Source organism: Pan troglodytes, chromosome 10, assembly GCF_028858775.2.
Source record: "Pan troglodytes isolate AG18354 chromosome 10, NHGRI_mPanTro3-v2.0_pri, whole genome shotgun sequence".
NCBI classification, from domain to species: domain Eukaryota; kingdom Metazoa; phylum Chordata; class Mammalia; order Primates; family Hominidae; genus Pan; species Pan troglodytes.
Genome location: NC_072408.2, coordinates 53,493,527 through 53,514,069, shown reverse-complemented (window position 1 = coordinate 53,514,069; position 20,543 = coordinate 53,493,527). Strand labels below are relative to the sequence as shown.

Sequence of the window (20,543 nt, the reverse complement as noted above, 5' to 3'; positions counted from 1 at the left end):
TATAGTATTGCCATTTCATATAAATGGTCTCTTTTCCCCTACCCTATTCTCATTTTCTCTTGTTTGCCTTGTTTACCTTGTCTTTTGTCTGTTCAGTTACTATTTTCATCTCTTCTTGTGGCTATATACCCTTGAATTCTTTAACACCATATTCACCTTCCTCAAAGTAGGAAGCATTTATGAAAAGAATACACTGTCCCACCCCCCCTTCTCTGAATCCCAAACCTGAAAAATGTTGACAGAACTTTTAATTTCACATTTTGTGAGGTGGCTTTTGCATTAAAATAAATTTATAGCGTTAAAAAAAATCAGGAGTGGTTTCTTTCAGGGATTGTTGAGTGTGTTTTTGCAGGATTGTTCTTTTAACACTTTTTTCAGTTGAAAACACATTATTTAACATAGAGAGAGTAGATATATATTAAATGAAGACTGTAGAAAAGCAAAAAACTAATGTTATTTATACGAACTATTCACCAGGAAATAGGAATAACTTTGCCGATCAGCCATTTAAACTATTCATTAAAATGAATTGTTTCTATGTTTTGCTATAGGAGAATGAAGAAGTATTTGTGGTCTGAAGTGTGCCACCAATTTCCTCCCATAATTGATGTCAACAATCTCTTTGAAGCTTTAAATAGTCTTGCCTAAGAAGGAAGATAGGGCTTTCCGTGTTTTGTTTTTTTTTTTTTTAAAGAAAATCTCAAAATTGTTTGGAAGAAACATTTTTTCTTTTGGTCACTTTCATTTTTTTTTTTTTCCTCTTAAGATCTCTGAAAAATATTTGTGTTGGAAAGTAATCATTTACTCCTTCCTTACCTTTTCTGTTACTTCCTAGTATCATAAAATCCATAATTCTTTTTTTTTTCTTTAGTGGCTTACAGAAGAGACGAAATGTGGTCTGAGGGACGATATGAATATGAAAGAATTCCGAGAGAACGAGCACCTCCTCGAAGTCATCCCAGTGTAAGTTACTCCTACATATTGAATGATTCAAAAACCTAGTGTCTGAATTAATTTGGTACACCAAAGCTAGGCCTATTAACAAAATCTTCAAGTGTCAGAAATTTACCAGTGTAGGTTACAAAAGAGATCAAGCTTATCTTTTAAAAGTTAAAAGTTCAAAAATAAAAGACAACATTTTATTTAAGTAGAAAACTTATTATTTATATTTCTTGTTTAAATTTCTAAAATGAAGGGTTTATATTGAATTTAATTTGTGAACAAAATTACAGATTTTATAAAGATTATACCATCAGTTAGCAAAGAAGTATTTGAGTACCTGCTCCTGCTGTTATTGGCTGTTACCTATTTTTTTCTATATTCCTAAAAATGTTACAAATTGAATATATGAAATTCTAAAAGTAGGCTTTCATTCTAAGAGAGAACTCTTCCTAGAGTGGAAACATGTTAATATCCCTTGTTAGGATTCCTGCAGGTGTGCTGTCCTGTGGTCAGGCAGTCTGACTGGTAAGTAAGAATGCCTGGAGGCTCAGGGTCAGGCAGACAGGCAGCTTCTGGTGTGCTGTCCTACTTCTTGTCTCTCGTTGCTCTGGGAATTGGGAATTTTGAGCCAAGCCTTTTCTAAGCCCAAAGAACTTACTGTTTTGTTTACTATTTCCAGTGCTACATCTAGTACTTAGCAGGTAATAGAAGCTCAATATTTATTTGAGTGAATATGTGTACTGACTCCCCAGAATTCCCTGTGGAGGTCTAAAGGAGGGTTTGGGGAAGGTTAAAAAGCTAACTTAAACTTTTGCACAGACCCATTTTAAGCACCAAGGGACTAAGGTTGTGGTGATAGTATATGAATATATTATAGATTCATTATATACCATCAAAAGCCACAAATATTTATGTCTACGTTAGTTATTTTTTACTTATGTAACATTTAATCCTATAGCCCACTTAGATGGGTGGTATCATCTCTAGGTTTGTCGTTGTCCTAGATTACGATCCAGGTTGGGGTTGATTTAAAATGATTTAAGATGGAAAAAATAAAGATGCCCAATATACTTTGGGATGGCCAGACTTAATTATTACTATATGTCATTTATTTGCAGGTGAATTTGTAGACTTCATGTTTTCAATCAAAATCCCAATGTTTTTATTTATATTTTTTACTTGATAAGGTTATTCTGTAGTTTACCTGTAGGGAAAAGGGATGACTTTTTCTTTATCTCCCCTCTCCCCTCTGCCACTCTGCCAAGGATATATCCCATTAGGAATTGTTCTGTTTTTTTTTTTTTTTTTCTTTTTTTTTTTTTTGAGATGGAGTTTCACTCTTGTCACCCCAGCTGGAGTGCAATGGCGCAGTCTTGGCTCATTCACTCTTGTCGCCCAGGCTGGAGTGCAGTGGTGCAGTCTCGGCTCACTGGGTTCAAGCGATTCTTCTGTCTCTGCTTCCTGAGTAGCTGGGATTACAGGTGCCCACCACCACACCTGGTTAATTTTTGTATTTTTAGTAGAGATGGGGTTTCACCATGTTGACCAGGCTGGTCTCGAACTCCTGACCTCAGGTGGCCTGCCCACCTTGGTCTCCCAAAGTTCTGGGATTACAGGCATAAGCCACCACGCCTGGCCTCTTTTCTTTTTTTTGAGGCAGTCTTACTCTGTAGCCCAGGCTGGAGTGCAGTGGTGCGATCTTGGCTCACTACGTCCTCTACTTCCCGGGTTCAAGCGATTCTTGTGCCTCTGCCTCCTGAGTAGCTAGGATTGCATGCCACCATACCTGGCTATTTTTATTTTATTTTATTTTATTTTATTTTATTTTATTTATTTATTTATTTATTTATTTATTTATTTATTTATTTATTTGGAGATGGAGTCTAACTCTCTTGCCCAGGCTGGAGTGCAGTGGTACAATCTTGGCTCACTGCAACCTCTGTGTCCTGGATTCAAGCGATTCTCCTGCCTCAGCCTCCTGAGTAGCTGGGACTACAGGCACAAGCCACCACGCCTGGCTAATTTTTATATTTTTAGTAGAGACGGGGTTTCACCGTGTTGGCCAGGCCGGTCTTGAATTCCTGACCTCAAGTGATCCACCCCCCTCAGCCTCCCAAAGTGCTGGGATTACAGGCATGAGCCACTGCCACTGCACCCACATCTAATTTTTGTATTTTTAGTAGGGACAGGGTTTTGCCGTGTTGGCCAGGCTGGTCTCGAACTCCTGGCCTGAAGTGATCTGTCCACCTTGGCCTCTCAAAGTGCTGGGATTACACGCGTCAGCCACCACTCCCGGCCCCATTAGGAGTTTTAAATTCTGTGTTTTGAAGATACTTAAAACGGTTTTCTGTGTGGTTATGCCATCAACTGAGCACCAGTCTGTAGGATTGTGTGCTTTATTACTTTGGGACTGGAGAAAGCAGGTTATTGTATCGATTTAAGATTGTAAGATGAGTAGTGGATCCAGGGGATAAGGATGTTGAAGGTGCTGACCCAGAAAATTATTGAAGTAATACACCATTTGGTGTTGGCTGATAAAGAAAGAGAGTGAGGCTGAGAGGGACAGGAAATTGAAAGAAATGAGTGGTTGAGGGACAGGAAAGGCTTAGGGAAGGCTTTGGTGTGGTAGAAAGATAGGCAATCGGTATTTTAGAGTGTGGAGTTTCCAAGATGGAACAGTTTTGAGTGAAGTTCAGTGTGTGACAATGAGAATAGAGAGCTAGTGTAAGTTACTGGAGTTGAGAGCAATGAAACTATTAGGATAGACTTTAGATTTGTGATTTAGATCAGAAGCTCTCAATCCTTGTTGTACGTTAAAATTTCCTGAGAGCTCTTTAGTAACACTGTATGGGCCCCGTCTTAGATAATTAAATTATTGTCTCTTTGGGTGTGATGTGGACCTCAGTATTGTTTAAAAGTTCAAGTGATTCTTACATGCAGAATTTAAAAAATACAGATGTATTTGAATTGAAGTCATAGTGACAGGAGTTGAGGTAAAAATGACAGGTGATGGAAGTCTTTAATGAATCAGCATATTGCGGAAAAATCTAAACAAAACCATTTTCATTTAATACTATCTGTGTTTGTGTAAATATGAAACAGAGGCTTCTTATCCCTCATAAAATAATTTTATCAGAAGCAAGCAGGTAGGGAGATATTGTCCTTAAAATCAGACTAGATGTATTCAGCTGTCTCTTAAATGCCTAAAGGTAAACCTTACTTCCTTAAGTTAACTGGCTGCTTGGTTCCTCATGGAGGAGCCTAGATTGTTTTTCTCTTTTTGAGAGCACAGGACCTAACCAGACCTTGTGCAGGTTCATTTCTCTCCTTTTTCTTCAATTCCATTAGATTGGTCTTTCTGTTCCCCCAATCAGCCTCTCCTAGTTTATACAAATCCTTCTTTCTGTATATCCATATCCCTCCTTCCCAAGACTCAGGTCCATTTTTTTTTTTTTCTGGTGCACTTGGCCTTATTTTGGTTAGTAATTTAAAGCCTTCTCTTTCCCTCAATACATTGTACCCCTTAGATGGCTCTTGAAAATTATCCCCTGTGCCTTCTGTGTTACACCTGCATCTTAGTTAAATAAAGTGTAGATTCTTAACCTTTTTTTGTGCCATGGATCCCTTTAGCAGTCTGGTGAAGCCTATGGATCCCTTCTCAGAATAACATTTTTAAACCTATAAATAAAATGCACAGAACTAAGTGCACTTACATTTGAGAATGATTATCAAACTATTAAAAACCAAATTTGTGATATAGTAATACATAGTTCTTTAGTAGGTCATTAAATATCAAAAGCTACTGGTGGTGGTTTCATTGCTGTAATTTCAAAGTAGTGATGAGTGTTACAAATGATATTTTGCAATACCTGTAACAGCTAGATGTAACATGGTATAAAATTATCTGTGATCTCTTTTGGTAACAAAGTCACAGATACATCCACTGCTATTGTTATTATCTAAAGTTAGTTGAAAAAAGTAATTTTGTGTTCACATCTCATTTAATGGACCCACTGAATCTTTGTGTTAAAGTAATTGAACTAGAAATGTAAATAGTTATACTTTCTTACTTTAATAAAAATATAACTTATTAAAAGCTTAAGGTTGAATACAGTGGCTCTTGCCTATAATCTGAGCACTTTGGGAGTCTGAGGTAGGAGGATCACTTGAGCCCAGGAGTTTGAGACCAGCCTGGGCAACAATGTGAGACCCTGTCTCTACAAAAAATTTTAAAAATTAGCCATGCATAGTAGCGCATGCCTGTAGTCCCACCTACATTGGGAAGCTGAGGCAGGAGGATTGCTTGAGCCCAGGAAGTTGAGGCTGCAGTGAGCTGTGTTTTGTGCCACTGCGTTGAAGCCTGGGCAACAGAGGGAGAGATCCTGTCTCAAAAAAAAAAAAAAAAAAAAATTTAAAAATATTTGCTTAGATAATCTAGTTATTTTAAAAACCATATTAGCATATCATATTGATGTATATGAGAAAGTTCATAAGAAGCATTATTTGTAAGAGCTTCAAACTGACAACAAACCAGATGTCCAACAGTAAAGTTGATTGTTTAAATTATACACCAATGAGAATCAATGGGCTACTGCCAAGTGCAACAACATGGATAAACTTCACATATATAATATTAAAAGAAAGAAGTCAGTCACAAGAGTTTATTCTGCGTGTTTCATTTTATGTAACATTCCAAAACAAGTGAAACTAGCTGGGAAAGTGGTTTCTTTTGGGAAGAGGAAGTAGTGACTGGGAGACTGCACAATGAACAATTTTGCTGCGCTGGGAATATTCTCTTTCTTAATCTGGGTGGTACTTAGACCTTGTGAAAATTTATCCATTTGTGATTTGTACACTTTTTTATATGTATGGCATACCTCAAAAGTTTTGAAAAGGCAGATTTTTTTTTCAAAATATGAAACGAGTTAAGTTGATAACCCACTATCTTTAGTGCTTGGAATAGAGGAAGGTAACATTCTATTTTGTTTTATGTATTTGAATCCTGTTCTTTATCAAAAAAACAATTTTACTGCATTTCTCTCCCTTTTTTTCTTTCTTTCTTTCTTTCTTTTTTTTTTTTTTTTGAGATGGAGTCTTGCTCTATCGCCCAGGTTGGAGTGCAGTGGCCCGATCTCAGCTCACTGCAACCTCTGCCTCCTGGGTTCAAGCGATTCTTGTGCCTCAGCCTCCCTGAATAGCTGGGATTACAGGCACCCACCACCACGCTTGGCTATTTTTTGTATTTTTTAGTAGAGGTGGGGTTTCGCCATGTTGACCAGGCTGGTTTCAAACTCCTGACCTCAGGTGATCCGCCTCGGCCTCCCAAAGTGCTGGGATTACAGGCGTGAGCCATCGTGCCGGGCTTCTCCGTTTTTTCTTAGTACACTCTTTGCCCCATTTATGATCAATTCTGATACAAAAGAAATGTATTTGAGGAACTACTAGATGTGATATAAAGTGCAACGTGAAGTGGTGACTGTTGGGAAGGTAAGGTACCTTCTGTAGTAGTATCACCTCGTTAATAAAAGCAGCTGTTTTCTGAGTTTCTAGCCTTGATAAACCTGAAAAGACAATTGAACACTGATATACTTTGGTTTTGATGTTAAATTATACTTAATTTGAGTTTTGGCAAACTTATCCTCAATATACAGCTTAACAAATGTACCAGTCATTATTTTAGCACTTTATGGTATGCTTTTAAATTATTATTATTTTTTTTTTTTGAGGCGGAGTCTGGCTCTATCGCCCAGGCTGGAGTGCAGTGGCGCGATCTCGGCTCACTGCAAGCTCCGCCTCCCGGGTTCACGCCATTCTTCTGCCTCAGCCTCCCGAGTAGCTGGGACTACAGGCACCCGCCACCACGCCCGGCTAATTTTTTGTATTTTTGGTAGAGACGGGGTTTCACCGTGTTAGCCAGGATGGTCTCGATCTCCTGACCTCGTGATCCGCCTGCCTTGGCCTCCCAAAGTGCTAGGATTACAGGTGTGAGCCATCGCGCCCGGCCGCTTTTAAATTCTTTATGTATAAATAGTAAGTCACTTTTATAAGGGGCTTTGACAGAAATTTTTATTTGGCCTTAAACTTGGGTAGGTAGGTAGCAGACTAAAGTTCAAATAAGTGCACTACAGAGATTTTGTATGTAAATATATATGCTTCTTCTATAGGAAGGAAATCAGTCATCACAGAATATCTACACTTCTAGGTACCTGTAAAGCTCTTGTTTTTAAAGCATGCTTTCTGTCTTTAAACCTATAATTTCTATGAGCTTAGTTATCTGATTTCTTAACCTTTATCAAGTTTTGTGACAGAATGGCATTTATTCATTCATTCATTCATTCGTTCATATGTACATACACACAGGGTCTTGCTATGTCACCCAGCTGAAGTGCAGTGGAGCAGCCACAGCTCACTGCAGCCTCAGACCCCTGGGCTCAAGTGATCCTCTCACCTTGGCCTCCCAGATCGTTGGGATTACAGGCGTGAGGCACCATGCCCAGCCCAGAATGGCTTTTAAATACATGTAAACTTCCACTTATGGGGTTCCAGCTTCTTAGCCTGTTGGAGAAAAGATAGGTAATATGGAACATTTTAATGAAGCTGCAACATAAAATGTCGATTTTTTCATTAGCTTATTTGAAAATGGGAGAGAAGTTCCAGTTTCAGAATTTTTAAAACTTGTAATGTTTGGAAATTAGGATCAGAGCACTAGCAGTTTATATTCTGGGCAATTACAACAGAGCTGGGGCTGAAGCAGTCCTATCTGCTTATCCCTGCTTCATTTTTCTGCTTCTTTAACAAATACATTATTTTGCATTAAAAGATTTTTCTGGTTTTGGCAGCAGCAGGGAGAACAATATTGACTAGTAGTGATGTCAAGAGCAGCAACACGTTATTTTTCTGTCACATTTGTGGTAAATATGAGTTACATAATTAGTTTTTGTAATTAAGTAGTTAAATAACAATATTTATTTCCTTAGATTAATTGAATCTTTTTTATAATTCTTGTCATTGTTTATTTCTCTCTCCTAGAGAGTTTGGCCAATCAAAAATAAATCCTTTAGTAAATCTAGAACATGATTTTGTTAATATCTGAGCCTTTGTAGGGAATAGATGGGATGCATATCAGTTCCACCTGTTCTCAAATGTAAATGTACTCAAACCATAATCCAGAAATTTTTCTTTTGACCAACTTGACAGTCAGGTCTAGTTAATTTAGTAATTCAGTTATATACATATTCCATATAACATTGTTTAAAATGTATTAATGTTGAAATATTTTTTCTTTCCATTCTTATTTCATGAAACACTTTTATTCAAAATCTTCACAGGCATATTTAAATTTCTGTTCTTTTTATGCCCCACATATTATTATTGTTTTATACAGTCATCAGTGTTCATGTAAATTTTCCCATGTAAGTACAACTTCCCAATATTTTATTATGGAATTTTTCAAACATACATCAGTCAAAAGAATTTTTATAGTGACCATCCATATACTCCCCATTTAGACTCAACTATTAACATTTTACTAAACTTGCTTTATCATGTATTTATTCATGCAATTAATCCATCTATGTTTTTGAATACATTTCAAAGTAAATTGTGGACAACAGTATCCTTCTCGTTAACTACTCAAGCATACGTATTATTAGCTAGAGTGCAATTTTTAAATAGTTTTTTTAATGGGAAAATTACATACATGAAATGTAAAAAAAGTGTTTCTTTGCTGAGTTTGATTTAGTAATGTTCCCTTCTGTAGAGTTGCCCTAAGAGGTGTTTTACTTTCTTTGCTGACAGAATTGCAAGGACTTAACTTTCTTTTTGTTGTCACTGTTTTCAGAAGAAATGTGATCAATTCTTGGCTACATTCTCGAATAAGATGTCTTAGCTCTCTGGGTCGATACCAGTTTTCATGTTTTTGACACACTGTCACCAAAAGACGTTGGAATGACTCAGAAACACCAATATTTCATTCAAGAATTAGTGAGTGAAATAAATCAACAAGTGCTAAAATAGGAATGTATGTCATAGACTATAGGGATCAGAGTTAGGAAATTACAAGCTTACGAAAGCAAAAGCCTACCAGCCTGTGTAATAGAATATTTTAGTTAGATATGGTTTGTATGGTACTTTTCTGTAAAAAGCATGTGATGCCAGAAGTAAAATAAAATTGAGATAGCAGGGTATAATATATATATTATGGATGTGGTGCTTACTGTGTGCCAGGTGCTGTTCTAGGTGCTGGGAATAGAGCAGTAAATAAGACCAATAAAGGTTTTGTAGGCTTACATTTGCATTGTAAGTTGATTGTGATAGGACATAATGGCATTGATTATTTACATATACCATCGTATTTACTTCTTTGGTAGGTTAGTGTGTTTTCGTTGTTATTTGATGTTTTATAAGGGGAAATATCAAGCATATAATAACACACATTAATGTGATCAACTCCCAAAGGAGAAATCGACTATCAGCTTCATTGCCAATCTTGTTTTGTCTATGCTTCTACCACTTTCTTCCCTCCTAGATTATTTTGAAGTAAAACCATGATACCACACTTAAAATGTCAATAAGTATTTCAATATGTGTTGCTAGAAGATAAAAATGTTTGGGGGGGATGGGCTTAATACTTTTACTTTTATATTAATACTTTCATTTTAAATTAAATGATTTTATGTTAAAATGAGTAAATTTTAATGACATGTTGGAAAAGAAATATTTTTAAAGAAACATGGTAATTCATACAATTTTTACCTAGTTACTTATGAGATTTAACAACAGTGTGGATTTTTTTTTTTTTTTTTTTGAGACAGAGTCTTGCTCTGTTGCCCAGGCTGGAGTGCAGTGGCATAATCTCGGCTCACTGCAACCTCTGCCTCCCAGGCTCAAGCAGTTTTTGTGCCTCAGCCTCCCATATAGCTGGGATTATAGATGTGTGCCACTAAACCTGGCTAATTTTGTGTATTTTTAGTAGAGATGGGGTTTCACCATGTTAGCCAGGCTGGTCTCGAATTCCTGGCCTCAAACTGATCTGCCCCCCTCAGCCTCCCAAAGTGCTGGGATTACAGGTGTGAGCTACCGTGCCCAGCCAGTGTGAAAAATTTGATACAGATTTTTATATTGAATCAAATAACCATCAACTTGGTGCTTTTACTTACTAAAATGAAAACATTTCCTGTAACAGATAGTTATATTGGAATGTATGGCAAATTAAGAAGTAGCTGATTATTTTCTAACAAAACCATTTCACCAGTTGGAAAACTAGGTATTTTATTCTGACCAGATTCTCATTAACGTAAGCAAACCGAAGAATTCTTATTACACACACTTAGAGGGTCTTGTAGTAGTAATCTTAGGGGTGAGACCTCATCCCTAAGATGGTGACAGATTTGAAAGTTTAAATTTCATTGAAGTATAACTTTCCAAAAGTATTTAAGTTTATGTGCAAGTTTTTTTTTTTAATACCCTGCCAGAGTAGGTAAATTATCAATAGATAGACCTTTCATTTTAAATGAGCTACATATACTTTTTATTTTTGTTCTGACTGATCATTCCATTAATACTAACACCATTAATACTAACTTTGGAGTAGCAAATCCAATAAATTCTATGCATATTTTTTGGAAATTCTAGTAACATCCACAGAAAATTCTGATCTTTTTAATAAGGATACTTATATAATCATTAATATGTAGATATATATTAATATCTATATTAGTATGTAGATATTTTTAATAAATAGAAGCAGTGAAAATTGATATCATTGATTGAGTAAATTGAGATTTTATATTTAAATTCAAGATTTGAAATATCTGCATTTGAAATAATAGAAATGTTTCAACTCCATTGAGTTTATTTTTTGATTAATTGAAAATGACCCTGTTAACCTTTTAAGATAGTCTTTATAAGTCATAATTTTTTTTTCTGGTTTGTATATTATGGTGCCATTGTTTTTCAAGGTATTTTCCTCTTTTTTCTTTCCATTTTTTATTTTTGTTTACTTATTTTTAACATTAAATTTTATTGTGTATATTTGAGATTCACAACATGATGTTATGGGATACATATAGATGCAGGTACACATGGATGCATATTCATAGTACAGTGGTTACTGTAGTGAAGGAGACAAACATATTCATCATCCCACATAGTTACCTTTTTGTGTGATAAGAACACCTAAAATTTGTATATTTCACAAAAATTTCTAATGCAATACAATTTTATTAATTTTGGTCCTCATATTGTACATTAGATCTCTAGACTTATTCATCTTACTTACCTATTTTGTATTCCTTGACTTACCATTCCCCATTTCTTCCCCTACCCGTGGTAACCAGTTTCATCCTCTATCTCTGTGTATTTGAGCTCTTTTTTGTTTTTTTTAAATTCCACATATAAATGATTATCATGCAATATTTTTTTGTGTGTGTATCTAGCTTATTTCACTTAGCATAATGTCCTTCGGGTATATCCATGTGTTGTAAATAGCAGTATCTCCCTCTTTTTATAAGGATGAATAATATTCCACTGATATATTTATATATCAGATTTTCTTGATCCATTTGTTCATCCATGGGAACTTAAGTTGTTTCTAAATTTGGCAATTGTGAATAATGCTGCAGTGAACATGGAAGTGTGAATATCTTGAACAGGTGGTGATTTCATCGCCTTTGGGTATACAGTATACCCAGAAGAGGGATTACTAGGTCATGTGGTAGTTTTATTTTTACTTTCTCTAGGAATTTCCATACCGTTTTCCATAATGGCTGTACCAGTCTACATTCCCACCAACAATGTATTAGGGTTCTCTTTCCCTCATACCCTCACCAACATTTGTTATCTCTTGTCTTTCTGACCATAGCCATCCTTAAGGGTGTGAGGGGGTATCTCATAGTGGCTTTAATTTGCATTTTCCCTGTGGTTAGTGATGTCAAGCACCTTTTCATATAACTGTTGACCTTTTTTTAAAAAAATTATTATTACCTGGAGATGGCATCTCACTCTGTTTTCCCAGGCTGGAGTGCAGTCACCAGTCAGCTCACTGCAGCCTTGAACTCCTAGGCTCAAGGGATCTTCTCACCTTAGCCTCCCAAGTATCTGCGATTACAGGTGTGAGCAGCTGCGCCCAGCTGGCCTTTTTGTTTGTTTGTTTCTTTTCAACTAGCATCCTGGTGTAGTCAACATAGAGGTGGCGTGAACCAGGGCCAGAATGCCAACCAGCTATTGGCTACTGTTCTCCCAGAAGTGTAATGCTTGCCTAGGTACAAGGCAACCTAGGAAGCTGCCTACAGCTGGGGAGCTGGCCATTTTTATGTCTTCTTTGGAGAAATGCCTGTTTATGGTCTTTGTCCATTTTTAAACTGACTTTTTGCCAATATCTTTCTAAAATGGAGGTTCCAAACATTTCAGTAGTACCTTAAGTCTGTGTACCTATGTTAGCATACAGAAAGGAAAATTACATGTTTACAGCTTAATGTAAGATTTGCATAAGAATTTCAGTGTTATTATTTGTATTCATGTCTGGCAATGCAGGTAATAAAAATACTGTTTGAATTTCAACAATATAATCTTTTTGAAAGGGGTGGGCGCAGTGGCTCATGCCTGTAATCCCAGCACTTTGGGAGGCGTAGGCAGGTGGATTACCTGAGGTCAGGAATTCGAGACCAGCCTGACCAATACGGTGAAATCCTGTCTCTACTAAAAATACAAAAGTTAGCTGGGCATGGTGGCATGCACCTGTAATCCCAACTACTCAGGAGGCTGAGGCAGGAGAATCACTTGAACCTAGGAGGTGTAGGTTGCAGTGAGCTGAGATTGCACCACTGCACTGTAGCCTGTGCCGCAGAGTGAGACTCCATCTCAAAGAATTTGAAAGGGAAATTCTGAATTCTTTGCCACTCATCATAGATTTTATTGGGAACAGAAATCCTTGAATGATATACCTGGATAAGACACGAACGCTTTAAAAATACAGTCCTCTTTGCTACAGGCTCCTGCAGTCATCTTTGTTTCCTTAAATCTTTTCATATAGCTAGGGAGTTTTCTTTATCTACAGAGCAGAGATAGTATAATGTACATATATTTGAACACTTTCTCGAAATACCAACTTGGTCTTTATAGCCAGGTATAAGAGCTGCCATTGAATTTTTTTTTTCTTTTGCTGATTAAACAGCTTTTATTTTTATTTTATTTATTTTTTTGAGATAGAGTCTTGCTCTGTTGCCCCAGCTGGAGTGCAGTGGTGCGAGCTCAGCTCACTGCAACCTCTACCTCCTGGGTTCAAGCGATTCTCCTACCTCAGCCTCCTGAGTAGCTGGCACTACAGGCATGCACATCTCACCTGGCTAATTTTTTTTTTTTTTTTTTTTTAGTAGAAACGGGGTTTCACCATGTTGGCCAGGCTGGTCTCAATCTCCTAACCTCAAGTGGTCCACCTGCCTTGACCTCCCAAAGTGCTAGGATTACAGGCATGAGCCCCCATGCCCGGCCTTAAACAACTTAAAGAATGATTGTTTTCATTTACCTCAGTTGGTAAAGCAATTTTTCTAAATAAGTAACTAAGTGTGATTTGAATTTTACTTCTGCCAAAGTTTTACCAAATACATTTTACAATCCCCAAATAACTTTCTAATAACTGGGGCAGTTGAACAAAGGAACAGAGTGCTTTGTAAAATAGTAAGCTCTCTATTCATAGAAGTGTTTAGGCATGCATAGTCACCCCACAATCCCTCCAAATAATCGTATACAAACAAACAAGGATATTGTGTAATGGATTGTTATGGTTTATTGGAATTTGGAGAAGTCAGTTATTCTGATTTTATGAGTGACAAATTTTCAATTAGAAATGATGTAAATTGTAATTTTACTAATTTTGGCTTAATGTCAGTTTCTTTTTTTTTTGGCAGCTTAGTATTTACTTAAATTAAATTGAAATCTCTGTGAAAGGTAGTTTGTAGAAGAATGAGTCAATATATTCATTTGTGTATCATATTTTATGTAAATGTAGAATATATCTTATAATTTAATATCTAACATACTAAAGGAGGTAACCACCTTACATCCCCATGGGAAAAATTAGTTAGATCTTTTAAGCTCTCAAATAAATACAAACTACTGATTTTATTTTTTCCTGACCCATTGACAAATTTCCTAGCTATTGAGAGATTTGAATAGTATATAGTCATTTAATAACAATTGAATTGTTGTAGTCATTAGGGCTAAGAAGTAATTTAAGGAAACAGTTTGAGATACTTAGTATTTTTTTCTGTAGATTTGCACAGTAGTAATGAATATAGCAAACATTTTTTGAGCACTTAGTGTGTGCCTGAACACGGTACTAAACACTTTGCATTCCATTTCTCATTTAGTCCTCACAATGCCATGAGGTAGGTGTTAGTATTAATTTCATTTTACAGGCTCAGGGATGATAGATAAACAACTCTGAAGGTTGGGCTTTATATTTTGTAAGTTTTGTTTTGTTTTTTTTTTTTAATTTTTTTAGTATTTATTGATCATTCTTGGGTGTTTCTCGGAGAGGGGGATTTGGCAGGGTCATAGGACAATAGTGGAGAGAAGGTCAGCAGATAAACACGTGAACAAAGGTCTCTGGTTTTCCTAGGCAGAGGACCCTGCGGGCCTTCCGCAGTGTTTGTGTCCCTGGGTACTTGAGATTAGGGAGTGGTGATGACTCTTAAGGAGCATGCTGCCTTCAGGCATCTGTTTAACAAAGCACATCTTGCACCGCCCTTAATCCATTTAACCCTGAGTTGACACAGCACATGTTTCAGACAGCACGGGGTTGGGGGTAAGGTTATAGATTAACAGCATCCCAAGGCAGAAGAATTTTTCTTAGTACAGAACAAAATGGAGTCTCCTATGTCTACTTCTTTTTACACAGACACAGTCACAATCTGATCTCTCTTTCTTTTCCCCACATTTCCCCCTTTTCTATTCGACAAAACCGCCATCGTCATCATGGCCCGTTCTCAATGAGCTGTTGGGTACACCTCCCAGACGGGGTGGTGGCCCGGCAGAGGGGCTCCTCACTTCCCAGACGTGGTGGCCGGGCAGAGGGGGCCCCCACCCCCCCAGACGGGGCAGCCGGGCAGAGGCGCCCCCCACCTCCCAGACGGGGAGGCTGCCGGGCGGGGGCGCCCCCCACCTCCCAGACGGGGAGGCTGCCGGGCGGGGGCGCCCCTCACCTCCCAGACAGGGTGGTCGCCGGGCAGAGGCGCTCCTCACCTCCCAGATGGGGTGGTGGCCGGGCAGAGGCGCTCCCCACATCCCAGACGATGGGCGGCCGGGCAGAGACGCTCCTCACTTCCTAGACGGGCTGACTGCCAGGAAGAGGCGCTCCTCACTTCCCAGACTGGGCGGCCGGGCAGAGGGGCTCCTCACATCCCAGACGATGGGCGGCCGGGCAGAGACGCTCCTCACTTCCTAGATGGGATGGCAGCCAGGAAGAGGCGCTCCTCACTTCCCAGAGTGGGTGGCTGGGCAGAGGGGCTCCTCACATCCCAGAAGATGGGCGGCCAGGCAGAGACGCTCCTCACTTCCTAGACGGGGTGGTGGCCGGGCAGAGGCTGCAATCTCAGCCCTTTGGTAGGCCAAGGCAGGCGGCTGGGAGGTGGAGGTTGTAGCGAGCGGACATCACGCCACTGCGCTCCAGCCTGGGCAACATTGAGCACTGAGTGAGCGAGACTCTTGTCTGCAATCCCGGCACCTTGGGAGGCTGAGGCGGGCAGATCACTCGAGGTCAGGAGCTGGAGACCAGCCCGGCCAACACGGCGAAACTCCGTCTCCACCAAAAAATACAAAAACCAGTCAGGCGTGGTGGCGCGCGCCTGCAATCCCAGGCACTCGGCAGGCTGAGGCAGCAGAATCAGGCAGGGAAGTTGCAGTGAGCCGAGATCGCGGCAGTACAGTCCAGCCTCGGCAACAGAGGGCGACCCTGGAAAGCGGGAGACGGAGACGAGGGAGAGGGGGAGACGAGGGAGAGGGGGAGACGGTGGCAAGCGGGAGAGGGGGAGGGGGAGAGGGAGAGGGTTTTGTTTTTTTCCAGATTAGTTAATTCATATTGATCTTATGTTATATCAGGCTTTACAGTTTGTTTAAACATATATCTCATTTGATATTGATTGATGTGTCATGAATGCCCAAGACCAGATTATGTACAGATATATGTTCTGTAGCTCTCTACTTCTTTCTGTGGATAATCGTTTTTGTTATTTTATAGCAGCTACTAACCTAAGACATATGTTCTCCCTGCGTCCAATTCCCCAAGTCTCACAAAAAACCTACTCATTTTTTAAAACATTAACAATGTATTCCAGTACTTTGAAAATTAGTTCAAATTTTATATCAGCTTTTATTTTGCTTCTAGACCTGTAAAGCCAATCTCCTCCCTCCATTACTGCTGGAAAAATAGCAAAATGTTTCCTTTTGATCATTCTGGCTCAATATCATCATTAGCTGTTGCTCGTGGGTAAATAGCTTCTATTTCTTCTAAATAGTATAGTAGAACAAATATGAGAGCTGTCTTACATAATTTTATTTCTAAAATTGTTAGGCAATTAGGGATAGAGCTACTGTAACATTCTGTCTTGTTTATTTTTTACTAAAATGATAATATTGTATTTTTTCTTTTACTTATGATTGGTTTTCGCATTGCTGCATGTCATTTTGAACACCTGGCTTTCTTCGTTGAACAACTTGATTTCCTTTAATCCATGTGAAGACCTTAGTATTAGTTATATTTATGTTATTTCATTAATGCTTTTGTTTATACATTTAGCTCATTTGATTAAGGGTAAGAACTCCTGTGCTTTTTAAAAACCTTTCCAAAACCAAATAGAGAAATTAGTCATTTGTATATATTTCTTTTTGTCTGTTTTAGGATGGCTACAATAGACTAGTTAATATTGTGCCAAAGAAACCACCACTGCTAGACAGACCTGGTGAAGGAAGCTACAATAGATATTACAGTCATGTTGATTACCGAGACTATGACGAGGGCCGCAGTTTTTCTCATGATCGAAGAAGTGGTCCACCTCACAGAGGAGTATGTAAATTTCCCCCATGTACTAATTGCTATTTCTTATAAGTTTAAAATTAATGTAATTTAAAAATTTATGTGACGGCCGTGAAAGCAGTTGAATAAACACTTTCTGCTTGATGCTCTCGTGAATTGCCTGCTGGAGCTGTCAGATGGGACCTAATAGTCAAGAATCTTGGGGTACTGGACAAAGTAGGTAAGCACTCTGGGTGGCACTATCTAAATGAAATTAATTCCAACCAGCCTGCTTTTTTTATTCCCCTAAATTGGCAGGGATTTGCAAAACCATTTAAAGGTAATCTGTTGTCTTAGTACTTAATAAGTGATGAGCAGGTGGTTACCATTTCTTACTAGATAACCCACTTAATTTTTTTTTTTTTTTTTTGAGACAGAGTCTTACTCTGTCCCCCACGTTGGGGTGCAGTGGCGCGATCTCGGCTCACTGCAACCTGTGCCTCCTGGGTTCAAGTGATTCTCCGGCCTCACCCTCCCAAGTAGCTGGGATTACAGGCACGTGCCATCATGCCTGGCTAATTTTTGTGTTTTCAGTAGAGACAGGGTTTCACCATGTTGGCCAGGCTGGTCTTGAACTCCTGACATCAAGTGGGAGGTCACTTGATGATCAAGTGGGAGGCCCACCTCGGCCTCCCAAAGTGTTAGGATTATAGGCGTGAGCCACCACTCCCAGCCTAAAGTCTATTTATTAACTGAGATTAGAAAGCACTCAAAACATCGTCATAGGAAGCAGTTTAAAAATGTTAGCTGGCTGGGCATAGTGGCTCACACCTGTAATCCCAGCACTTTGGGAGGCTTAGGTAGGTGGATCACCTGAAGTCAGGAGGTCAAGACCAGTCTGGCCAACATGGTGAAACCCTGTCTCTACTAAAAATGCAAAAATCAGCCAGGTGTGGTGGTGGGTGCCTGTAATCCCAGCTACTTGGGAGGCTGAGGCAGGAGAATTGCTTAAACCTGGGAGGTGGAGGTTGCAGTGAGCCGAGATCACGCCACTGCACTCCAGCATGGGTAACAGAGCGAGACTTTGTCTCAAAAAAAAAAAAAGTTAGCTGCTATTATTACTATTACAACTCGCTTCTCTTGAGCATTCTTAATAATCTAGAAGTATGTATTTAATGTTGCAATAATCTGTAGTTGAACTTAATACTATTCTGTGATGGAATTCCTCTGTCCTACCTTGCATGTTTTCAGTATTCCTCAGCTAGGTTGTTTTCCCACCTTTTCTCTTTTTCCCCCTTTCCTACTGTATAATATGACAATTAACAGTACATATTCAAACCCTGTTTATAAAATAATTTGACCTCACATTGGCTGTTGGAATTAGTTTTCATACTTTATGCTTGAAGAAATGGAGGTAAGGTGATTTACTCAGGATCGGTATGTATGGGAGTCTGGTTTCTCTTACTACTGCATCATAGTGACCCCTAACAATTCCAAAGTTGTAATGAGACTATTCAGTGTTTTCTCGTGTTTGTTTCTAAAGTTTGGGGTTTTGTAGCTTTCTTAGTTTTCACAGAATTGATTTTTATTTTATTCAGCTTTTGAATGTCATGCTGCTTTTTGTGGTCCTCATATTTATTACATTTTTATTTTATTTCAGTAGCTTTTGGGGTTCAAGTAGCTTTTGGTTACATGGATGAGTTGAATAGTGGTGAAAGTTTGAGATTTTAGTGCACCGTCTCAGTTGTTACCACTTTTATGAAAATCCTATGTGAGTTTTCTATTCATTGGACCAGTTTGTATTTGAAACCTCATGAAAATGATTTTTTTTCCTAAAAACTTGTAGCATAATAAAGCTTCAATGGCAGTTTTTTCTAATATTGTTACCAATTGTGTTTGTCTTTATACTTTTGTGTGTATAACATTTTTTCTTTAAATTCTCTTCAAACAAACAACAAGCATACTTGTGATCCTTAAGAGTCTCATGACACTAATTCTTATATAGAGTTCAGTTATGTAATGCAGATTACTTGATTTAATATTTTATTAGCACTGTTAAGTTTTGAATTGTGTTTATATTTAATATTGAGGTGGAAAATGATTATATTTTATTTATATAAGAATAGAGTGTGATGCTAAAGTGGAAGATGAGGATATTTATTTTAGACGAATCCGTTTTCCTGATACGTAATTTGCATATTGTATTATTCTATGTATAATTTTATTTATTTATTTTTTGAGACAGAGTCTCATTCTGTTGCCCAGGCTGGAGTGCAGTGGCACGAACTTGGCTCAGTACAACCTCCGGCTCTTGGGTTCAAGTAATTCTCCTGCCTCAGCCTCCTGAGTAACTGGGACTATAGGTGCACGCCACCGTGCCTGGCTAATTTTTGTAGAGATGGGGTTTCACCATGTTGGCCAGGCTGGTCTCGAAATCCTGAACTCAAGTGATACACCTTCCTTGGCATCCTAAAGTGCTGGAATTACAGGCGTGAGCCACTGCGCCTGGCCAATTCTGTGTGTAATTTTAAAGTAATTTGGTGTGGATTGCTATATGGTTCTTTTTTATGTACCTTTGCAAATATGTCTTAGAGAACAAAATGTGCTTTGTTTGATTAATTTTAAATTTATTTAAACTTAAATAAATTTAAATCTTATTCTGATATAGATTATCAATAAGTGACAGTTTCTTATATTGTTTCCAGTTTGGTTTTTAATTGAAAATAAGGTGAGAAAATAAAACTTGAGCAGGAAAAATGGGAAAGTAGCAAGTTTTTTATTGGGCTTGAAACTGAAAATTGGTGAGAGAACTTGACAGAAGGAAAAACGTGAGGTTGAGAAATGTGTGCTTTATTAAATTTAGACTTTGTCCTCAAATAGCCCTTTACTGTTGTGATATTGATATATGTATCTTTGGCAATTAGCTTGTTTGAGTCTACCAAAGAAATAATTTAAGCATTTTAATAGAGATAAATGGTACCACAGGTTCTCAGTCAGTCTACTCTTTCAGTTGTTGAAATGGATGACTTGCTGAATGTTTTTCCCTTTTTATGCCTTTGAAGTTTAGGGAAATTCAGTCTAGTTTCTGGTAGTATTGTTAGATATGTCCCACTTGTTCAAAATAATGTAAACAAATAGCTAAGTAGCTTTTTTATGTTACAGGATGAATCTGGTTATAGATGGACAAGAGACGATCATTCTGCAAGCAGGCAACCTGAATACAGGTAAAAGGATAAAAATAATAGCATAAGTACTTTGATACTTGACTCACCGTGATGTCTGCTTTGGAAATATAGACTCAAGGCACATAGATGAAATATTTTACTGGGATTTTAAATTTTGAAAGCAGCAAGCATTATGTTCTTTTTGTGACTATCTAGTATAATAGCACTGATAACTAGTGTTCCACATCTCTTGGCATTTTGTAACTCATAAAAAAATATTTAAAAATATTTGGGCCTGGTGCGGTGGCTCACACTGTTAATCTCCGTGCTTTGGGAGGCCAAGGCGGGCAAATCACTTGAGGTTAGGAGTTTGAGACCAGCCTGGCCAACATGGTGGAACCCTGCCTTTACTAAAAATACAAAAAAAA

General features: G+C 38.2%; 1 protein-coding gene across 36 annotated transcripts in view; it reads left to right on the top strand.

The window, feature by feature from the left end:
* The window catches only part of PPHLN1 (periphilin 1), a 120,841-nt gene that overhangs the window by 8,989 nt on the left and 91,309 nt on the right, over positions 1 to 20,543 (top strand). For 20 of the 36 annotated variants that reach the window (XR_010148043.1, XR_010148045.1, XR_010148044.1 and 17 more), the window contains 3 exons: positions 872 to 963; positions 16,838 to 17,002; positions 20,114 to 20,175. Coding sequence is in view for 33 of the 36 variants with exons in the window: in XM_016923619.4 (XP_016779108.2) it covers positions 872 to 963; positions 16,838 to 17,002; positions 20,114 to 20,175 (319 nt within the window). In the remaining 3 variants the exon portion in view is untranslated. The remainder of the gene's footprint in view (positions 1 to 871; positions 964 to 16,837; positions 17,003 to 20,113; positions 20,176 to 20,543) is intronic. The other 16 variants (XM_063785759.1, XM_001167316.7, XM_063785763.1 and 13 more) reach the window with 1 other exon arrangement.